The sequence below is a fragment of the Bradysia coprophila genome, unplaced genomic scaffold, assembly GCF_014529535.1.
Source record: "Bradysia coprophila strain Holo2 unplaced genomic scaffold, BU_Bcop_v1 contig_232, whole genome shotgun sequence".
NCBI classification, from domain to species: domain Eukaryota; kingdom Metazoa; phylum Arthropoda; class Insecta; order Diptera; family Sciaridae; genus Bradysia; species Bradysia coprophila.
The window spans coordinates 20685261-20694824 of NW_023503493.1; the positions used below are offsets into that span (position 1 = coordinate 20685261).

Consider the following 9564-nt stretch of genomic DNA (forward strand, 5'->3'; position numbering starts at 1 on the left):
GCACTTCAATTTATTTAAACTTCGAGACTTTAAAAATTGTTATAATGTCAGCTATTAACAGCACATTCAGTTTGTATTTACTGTCGGTCGATGGAATGACACTTTTATTGAAATTACATGTTCTTTTTAACTATAAAAAAAAACTAGATGTGAACGCAACCACGTTAGGTCCCGTATGAAACCGTCGTTTTTGTGCGAATATGAAACTGAATTCTTATAAATCTGTAGCTTACACATTTCCATTATTTTCTGGTATTCATTTACATCCACCTCAAAATATTAAGCAGTATTCGCAACAGTCTCTGATTCCTTACTCACGTTTCATATGTGAGTGAGTTAGAAAATTGTTGCAATGTGTACTGAGTGTGGTGTGTAACATGTTGTGAGAAGTGGAACTGTTGGAAACAATCAATAATGAATTTCTTGCTAACTATTTTGAGGTGAGTGTACGATATAAATAAAACAAGGCATCAGAACAGTCGGAGCGTTTGCTGCGACTTAGCCCCATACGACCCGTAATCCTATTTCGTCCGTAACCACAATACGTCCATAGCCGTAATACGCCCGGAACCCTAATACGTCTACAACCCCCTAATGCGTCTGTTACCAAAATGCAAGTCAAGTTGGGCATGGTCAAATTTACTGAAAGTGTTCATTTTTAAAATTGCGCATAGCGCAATTACGAAAGCCCGTACGAAGTACCTCTCAAATAAAACCAACAATTTACGACATTCTTTTAGAAACCCAAAATTTTTTGCCAACTTTCCATTGGGTATTCAATTACCTCTCAAATAAAACAAAAATTAGCAAAATCGGATGATATTTACTCGATTTATGTGCAAAAAACACTTAGGGCCGAGTAGCGGCCTAAGTCCAAGGGCCCAAATTTGAAACTTTTTTCGACACATTCTTTTCGGTATTCAATTACCTTCCATAAAAAACTAAATCTAGCAAAATCGGATGAGATTTACTCGATTTTTGTGCAAAAAACACTTAGGGCCGAGTAACGACCTTTGAGCCCTCCCAACGAGCCCGCGTTGCATCTTAACCAAAAACAATGTTCAGCAACTTTGTTCTACTCGTCAATAGCTTTCATTTGATATATCACAAGCAGCTATTGCGTGCGTGTTTCGGAAGATATCGTCGAAAGACTGAAAAACACCTATAGGGCCCTAGCTCTGGAAGGGCCGACCCTAACATGCCCATTTTCGAACTTGACCTTACTTTTGTCGATACCAATCGGGGAAAAAGAGAATTTTGAAAAAAGGTTGTGATTTGCTCAAGCTAGAGGGGTCACAGACGGACGGACGGACGGACATTTTTTTATTGCAGATTCGTCATCTATTAACATAACCAAATGCTTTGCCCTTACTGTCTGCTTCCAATTCGACGTGTTACAAACGGCATATTAATCTTATAAGCCCCCAGTACTTCGTACGGGGCTAAAAAGATTTGATGGGTGGTATGGAAAAGAAGTTCTGTTTGCTGTTTTAATAGTGGCTTGATAGCCTTTCGAATGTGAAAAACCTTCAAAATTCCTTTAGAAAGTCGTTTTTTCGGCAATACCTCCGGACCCACTCTACCGATTTTATTTTAGTTTTTAGCCCTAGGCCACCACCTTCACTTTATTCCCCGCTCAAAATGCTACAAACGGTTGTCAAGTGTAATAACCCATTATATTCGTACGGGGCTGCAAAGTAAAAATAAAAAGTTTCAATAAAATATTCTCGCTGTGGCATTGTTTACGGAACTTATTATCTTCACTGCATTTTGTGACTTTCAAACTTAGACTCGCAGCTTACCAGCAAAACATTCTTACGTGATATAAAAGCAGACGGTCAGATTATCGGAAAGATTGATTGTTTCTGAGAAAAATTATGCAAATATTGAAAATATTTTATTGAGATTCTGTCTAAGATCTATTACTTCTGCATTAATTAGCGAAACAATGTTTTAGTTCCGTTAAATTAACTGCTTCAATGCACTTGAGATTTTAGAAAACATACACACTTACACATTTCATGTTTTGCACAGTTTTTGTATAACTAGGCCCCACCTGTTGGGTGGGTCAGATCCCTTGACTGTTTGTCTGAGCTTTTCAATAGTATTTGTATTGACAATGATTTATTGATTTATTTCAATGAAATGTAATTTTGTATGTTGATTGCCACAAAAACGCATTTAGAAGAAGAACTACTAGAACGGTCTAATAAGTCTCTCATTGATGATTTAATTCTCTTTAGTTTCACTAAAAATCTTCGAAACTATGTATATAAAATGCCCCGGTAAAAAATGATGTATGTTTTCAATAACATTTAAACTCGTGTCAATTGCACTTCACACTCGTTAATTTTTGCTCTATTTATTCGGTTTTGTTTACAAGGCAAAGTCACATAACAAGAAAAATACTATTGAAATAGTTACAAAAATTCTGTTAGCAACATCAGCTTGTTCGTTAGACCAACATAATCTATCTTAGAACCTAACCTCAGGAATTGATTCCATTCTCCACCAAACATTTTGTTTTTAAATCGGTTGAGAATTACTCCAGTTGTCGTGTTAACAAAAAGCAGAAAAGGCTTCTTTCGAGAACTACCACCAGATGGTTGAACCGATATCGCCCATTTTCGAACTTGACCTGAGGATTTCAATACTTCGTCGAATAAAAAAAAGTTTTTGAAAATCGGTTGAACTTTGCCCCAGTTATCGTGTTAACAAAGAGCCGAAGAGGCTTCTTTCGAGAACTACCACCAGATGGTGGAACCGATACCACCCATTTTCGAACTTGACCAGAGGATTTCAATACTTCGTCGATTAAAAAAAGTTTTTGAAAATCGGTTGAGATTTACTCAAGTTATCGTGTTAACAAAGGGCACAAAATTTTAACATTTAACGTTTTTTCATCACATTTCCATACATTTTTAATCATAGTGAACGTGTTACGTACGGTGTATTTTCTTTTGTAAAACCCATGACTTACAGTCAAGGGAATAACACTCACGTATTCTTTGGGAAGCTAAAGTTACAACTTTCGAAGTAGTTTTAATAATAGTTACTTACAGTGGCGGACTTTCAATTTTGTGCACTATTTTGATTCAGCTGTTCGACCAGCTGGTCTAAACGAAGTAAGTTAATTTTATAATCAGAAGTAGATAAAAATGGCAACAGTGGTTCGTTTATTATCGTCAACAATACAACTAAAGTGAGGGTCATATGAGTCGAATGTATCACTAACATCGTGTGAACATTTGTTTCAATCCGAATTTGGTACATTAATTATATAATGCAAATCTTTAGATTATTTAGAAACTAAAATCATTTTAGACGTAGAGTGTAGTCTTATTATAATAATTTAGATGCTGAGACTGTTGCATAGAAAAATCTACGAGTAGGTGAATTCCAAAATTCAAAAACTTTCTGTTTCAATGCCTAAATATGAAACAAATGCTCTCGAAAACTTTGGACCACCACGAGTTGTTTAATCATCGGAATTCAAAGGAAAAGTAAGAATCAATGAGAAGTTCGATGACATGAATGCCATGGACATAAAAAGACTAGAAGATAGATTCAAATAAAATAGTTTAATGCTATTCATATAACCCTTTACGAAGTTAAACAAATTAGAAAATGTGTTGTCAACTCAAAATATGTTTTCCGTGCGAAACATGTTTTCCAAGCAAAACAGGATTTTCCACCATACGAAACATGCTTTCCGTACGAAACATGCTTTCCGTACGAAACATGCTTTCCGTACGAAACATGCTTTCCGTACGAAACATGCTTTCCATACGAAACATGCTTTCCATACGAAACATGCTTTCCATACGAAACATGCTTTCCATACGAAACATGCTTTCCATACGAAACATGCTTTCCATACGAAACATGCTTTCCATACGAAACATGCTTTCCATACGAAACATGCTTTCCATACGAAACATGCTTTCCATACGAAACATGCTTTCCATACGAAACATGCTTTCCATACGAAACATGCTTTCCATACGAAACATGCTTTCCATACGAAACATGCTTTCCATACGAAACATGCTTTCCATACCATGCTTTCCATACGAAACATGTTTTCCATACGAAACATGTTTTCCATACGAAACATGTTTTCCATACGAAACATGTTTTCCATACGAAACATGTTTTCCATACGAAACATGTTTTCCATACGAAACATGTTTTCCATACGAAACATGCTTTCCATACGAAACATGCTTTCCATACTAAACATGCTTTCCATACGAAACATGCTTTCCATACTAAACATGCTTTCCATACGAAACATGTTTTCCATGCGAAATATGCTTTAAATACGAAACATGCTTTCCATGTGAAACATACTTTCCATTCGAAAGATGTTTTCCATTCGAAACATGCTTTCCATTCGGAACATGTTTTACATACAAAATCTGCTTTACATGCAAAACAATATCGACGTTACTTACTACTATTTTATATCCATGGCATGAAATGTCGACCGACGCATACATTTGCATTAAAAAACGACGAATACACTCTCTTTAGTTTTATTGTTAGCGATAATAAACAAACCAAAGTTGACATTTTTATCTAACTCCTGAGTATACAATTAACTGAGTCTGTTTGTTTACATGGACCAGCTGGTCAAACAGTTTAATCAAAATAGTGCACAAAATTGAAAGTCGGCCACTGTATGGCAATACACAACTGTACATGCAAAGGGACAAAAACACCAGAAAAATTTGTAAACTTCTGCAAATGTGTATAAAATCAGATTTGAGATGTGAAACTGTAATTAAACTACAGATTTTTTAATTATATTTATAGCATGACCTTCTTATCAACTTGATATTCATAATGTGACAATTTAACATCAACAGATTAGAAATTATTGATATCGATGTTCAATAAAATTGGCGAGAATCATAACCATTTAGTATAGAATCGAATCGATCAGCAAGAACAATTGCAAATCTAAATAAGTGCTCAATTCTTAATTGAAATGGCAAAGTTTGTGGTAATTTCTATTTTTAACTTGCAAAAAAATCTAAATACAAAAGTTCATTTGCAATTTTTGCAGGTCCTTTTATTGGCGATCGTAGCAAATTGTATAAGTCACACTACTTCATTCGGTGTTCTTGGAGTTGGAAAAAAAATTACTGGTGGATTTGGTGTTGGTTTTGGAGCAGGGCATGAACGTAGAAGTGACGGTCATGGAGAAGTCGGTGTTCATGTAGAAAAGAATGTATTTGGACTCAATGAACAAGCAGGAGTTGGAGTTGGAAGTGATGGGCAGGTCAATGCAGGGTTTGGCATTGGGTTTGGAGGAAGACATGATGGTAGAGGACAACTGGATAGCGACAGTCACAGTGCAGTAGGTGTTGATGTAGAAAAGGAGATGAATAGTGGATATCAGGGGCAAGGAGACGTTGGAGCTAAAGGTGTTGCACAAATAGATAATCAAAGTCAAAGTTCAGTCGGTACTGTTCTTGGGGCTGGAAAAAGAATTACTGGTGGATTTGGTGCTGGTGTTGCCCACGAGCGTAGAAGCGACGGTCATGGAGAAGTCGGTATTCATGCTGAAAAGAATGTAGGGCTCAATGAACAAGCAGGAGTAGGTGTTGGAAGTGATGGACACGTCAATTTAGGTTTTGGCGTTGGGTTTGGAGGAGGACACGATGTTAATGGACAACTCGATAGCAACAGGCACAGTTCAGTAGGTGTTGATGTAGAAAAGAAGATTACCACTGGACTTCAGGGACAGCTCGATAGTGACAGTCATAGTTCAGTAGGTGGTGACGTAGAAAAGAAGATTGACAGTGGACTTCAGGTGCAAGGTGGAGCTGAAGGTGATGCACAAATAAACAATGACAGTCAAGGTACAGTCGGTACTGTTTTTGGGGCTGGAAAAAAAATTACTAGCGGATTTGGTGCTGGTGTTGGTATAGCCCACGAGCGTAGAGGCGACGGCCATGGAGAAGTCGGTATTCATGCTGAAAAGAATGTACTTGGGCTCAATGAACAAGCAGGAGTTGGAGTTGGAAGTGATGGACAGGTCAATGCAGATTTTGGTGTTGGGTTTGGAGGAGGACACGATGTTAATGGACAAATCGATAGCGACAGGCACAATTCAGTAGGTGTTGACGTAGAAAAGAAGATTACCACTGGACTTCAGGGACAACTCGGTAGTGACAGTCATAGTTCAGTAGGTGGTGACGTAGAAAAGAAGATTACCACTGGACTTCAGGGACAACTCGGTAGTGACAGTCATAGTTCAGTAGGTGGTGACGTAGAAAAGAAGATTAACAGTGGACTTCAGGTGCAAGGTGGAGCTGAAGGTGATGCACAAATAGACAATCACAGTCAAGGTTTAGTCGGTGCTGTTTTCGGATTCGGAAAAAAAATTAATAGCGGATTTGGTGCTGGTGTTGGTGTAGCCCACGAGCGTAGAATCGACGGACATGGGGAAGTCGGTATTCATGCTGAAAAGAATGTAGGGCTCAATGAACAAGCAGGAGTTGGTGTTGGAAGTGGTGGACAGGTTGGAGGAGGACACGATATTAATGGACAACTCGATACTGACAGTCATAGTTCAATAGGTGGTGACGTAGAAAAGAAGATTAACAGTGAAATTCAGGGACAAGGAGACGTCGGAATTGAAGGTGATGCACAAACAGACAATCGCAGTCATGGCTCAGTCGGTACTGTTTTCGGATTCGGAAAAAGAATTTCTGGCGGATTTGGTGTTGGAGCAGGACACAACAGTAATGGTGAAATTGATGGTGACAGTCATAGCTCAGTAGGTGTTGACGTAGAAAAAAAGATTAACACTGAAATTCAGGGACAAGGAGACGTCGGAGTTGAAGGTGATGCACAAATAAACAATCACAATCATGGCTCAGTCGGTACTGCTCTCGGATTCGGAAAAAGAATTTCTGGTGGATTCGGTGTTGGAGCAGGACACAACAGTAATGGAGAACTTGATGGTGACAGTCATAGTTCAGTAGGTGTTGCCGTAGAAAAAAAGATTAACACTGAAATTCAGGGACAAGGAGACGCCGGAGTTGAAGGCGATGCAAAAATAAACAATCACAGTCATGGCTCAGTCGGTACTGCTCTCGGATTTGGAAAAAAAATTACTGGTGGATTAGGTGTTGGATTTGGAGCAGGGCACGAACGTAGAAGCGACGGTCATGGAGAAGTAGGTCTTCATGTCGAGAAGAATGTATTTGGACTTAATGAAAATGCAGGAGTTGGAATTGGAAGTGATGGAAAAGTCAATGTAGGATTTGGTATTGGGTTTGGAGGAGGTGCTAGTGGTGGAGCTAGAAGCAGTCACAGTTCAGGCGGACTTTACCGTATCGGCTAAAAAGTCGATTTTGACAATTCTTCGAAACTTTACCTTTTACGAATCACCAAACTCTATTTTAATCAAATAATTACTTTACAAGGCTTCGATTTTCTTTTAAAAATAAATTTAAAAAATTGAAAAACTAAATCTACTTTAAAAACGCCAGCTTTACCTAAATGTTTATCGACTAAATATTAAGGTTAGATTTCGACCCACAGTGAATTTTATGTATAAAAAAGTCATTGCATTTCGGAGGCCGTATATTGTGTTATAAGTGTTGTAATGTTGATTTTCTCATCACTAGACCTAAGTTTGGGTCGTGTGCTGAAAAAATCTCATGTCCACAAGTGTAACACGTCATGGTTTGTGCCAACCGAGAATTGAAATAGACAAAAGCACACAAACAACTATTTTCTCCTAGAATATTATTTTGAGTCGAACTTATGAAAAAGCCATGATCTAATTTTATTAATTGATTTTACCGTCAACTACTATCTACTATTAAATAAACGTTTTTCTATTCATAATCTCTAGTTGACTTTTAAAAAATTACTTTTATGTCGCAACTGTTCTCATTGATTAGTATATTTACTATGAATTTACAAGGAAATCGAAATTAAAGCTTATCACATTAATACCTTTCATTGCGTTTATATCGATTTTGTTCATCGAAAAATTGTTGATTTATTTACTGTCTACAAAATGTGCAACGACTTAGAATAGTATTTTACTCTCGTTATTACATTTCACAAATTCAGATGCCTCAAGGCAACAACAGATCTAGATTCAGATTGTACAGATTTGGGTCAAGTTGGTTGTTGTAACACATTCCAAAATTATCGCATCTATCCGAGGTCAACCAAAGCAAGATAATTAAAAGATTACTGAAAAGAGATGCTGTTAAGCTATAATAATATTGACTCAGTGCCAAGTTAGAAGAACTTTCAACTTTTGTTATCTTGACTGGACGATCAATTTTCAATATATATGTCAATTCCGCAAGAAACGATTGACTAATCATGTTTGTCTCATATTGAAACAAAGTTTCCTATTGGCTTCCCGAAATTAAATAATCTTAGCATTGCATTATTCGAAAGAATTCGTTTAATGGTCAGGCCTCTCACTCTAAATTTGGACTCCTTATTAAGGAATTAAGGAGATTTTAGCACAAAAATTAGGAGAAATAAGGAAATTGTTAGTTGAAATTAAGGAAAAATGAGGAGAATTTTTTCGATAAAAATCGAAATTATTCTAAGATACAGCAATTAACATCGGAAGTCCGCCTAAACTTTAAAATAAAACGCAATATTGTTTATTTTGACGTATCGTTTTTGTAAAGTTGTATCGTAAAATTCACTTTTATCACGATGAAAATTTGAATATTTTGGGCGTGTTTAAGGCTTGAATTAGATTCTTAGCAAAGCTTAGCTTTACCAATTATCCACTGTAAATGGATTAGGGTGACAGTTTTCAATGCGACAAAATTTTTGAAATTTAAGACGTACTTACGGCGTGAATTCTTACTTGACCCCACCCTTAAGTTTCAAAACTTGCTGGATTAGATTTTGATCTCGTTAACTGCAAAAGCTGTTGTTTGTTATCTCGTTCGAATTTCGAAAAAATAATAAATTGGTGAAGGTATCAAAGTATAAATTTGAAAGAAGTGTAAATAAGGCTAAAACCTTGAATTGTTTGTAATAAGGACGCATGTCTGAGACAATGTTAAGGATGATTTACATGTTAAATCAAATAGTTCTACTCGAGACTCACGAGCCGAGAGGCGGCGTGGAACCACAAAAATATATGTAAAACCAGTCATGTTGGAACGATCATGAGCTACGACACCACCTTTTTATTAGAGTTCTTTGTGTTAAATTATAAAAAATACAATTTGCTGCGCAGCGAATTTTTTCTTCTTAATTTTGATTTCTGTCGATGAAATTTGCGAAAAATAAGGAAAATAAGGATTTTTTAATAAAATAAGGAGGAATAAGGAGGTTTTTATAAAAATAAGGAAATAAGGAGGTGTCGATCACATAACAAGCCTTGTAGCTTTAAGAAAATATTTAACTGCTGCTATTCGCCAGTCTACTACTACACCAAGATCCAACACTGTTTATGCAAAAACGTTTCTCAAGTCTTCAGTTTTCAGCCTTAACGTCTACGTTTAAAACACCTAAACCAAACCCTTCCACTTAACACGCCTTGTAGTGATCAGTCAT

At 36.7% G+C, this 9564-nt stretch overlaps 1 protein-coding gene across 2 annotated transcripts; it reads left to right on the plus strand.

The window, feature by feature from the left end:
• Positions 1 to 4914: 4914 nt before the first annotated feature.
• On the plus strand, positions 4915 to 7976 carry LOC119075768 (glycine-rich cell wall structural protein 1-like). Of its 2 annotated transcripts, none has more exons than XM_037182311.1 (3): positions 4915 to 5008; positions 5072 to 6744; positions 7153 to 7976. In XM_037182311.1, the coding sequence occupies exons 1-3, from the start codon at positions 4994 to 4996 to the stop codon at positions 7358 to 7360; spliced, it is 1896 nt and encodes a 631-aa protein (XP_037038206.1). In that variant the 5' UTR covers positions 4915 to 4993; the 3' UTR covers positions 7361 to 7976. The 2 variants fall into 2 exon arrangements, with proteins under 2 accessions (XP_037038206.1, XP_037038207.1); XM_037182312.1 differs by having other exon boundaries at positions 5072 to 6128; positions 6795 to 7976.
• The last annotated feature ends 1588 nt before the right edge of the window (positions 7977 to 9564 follow it).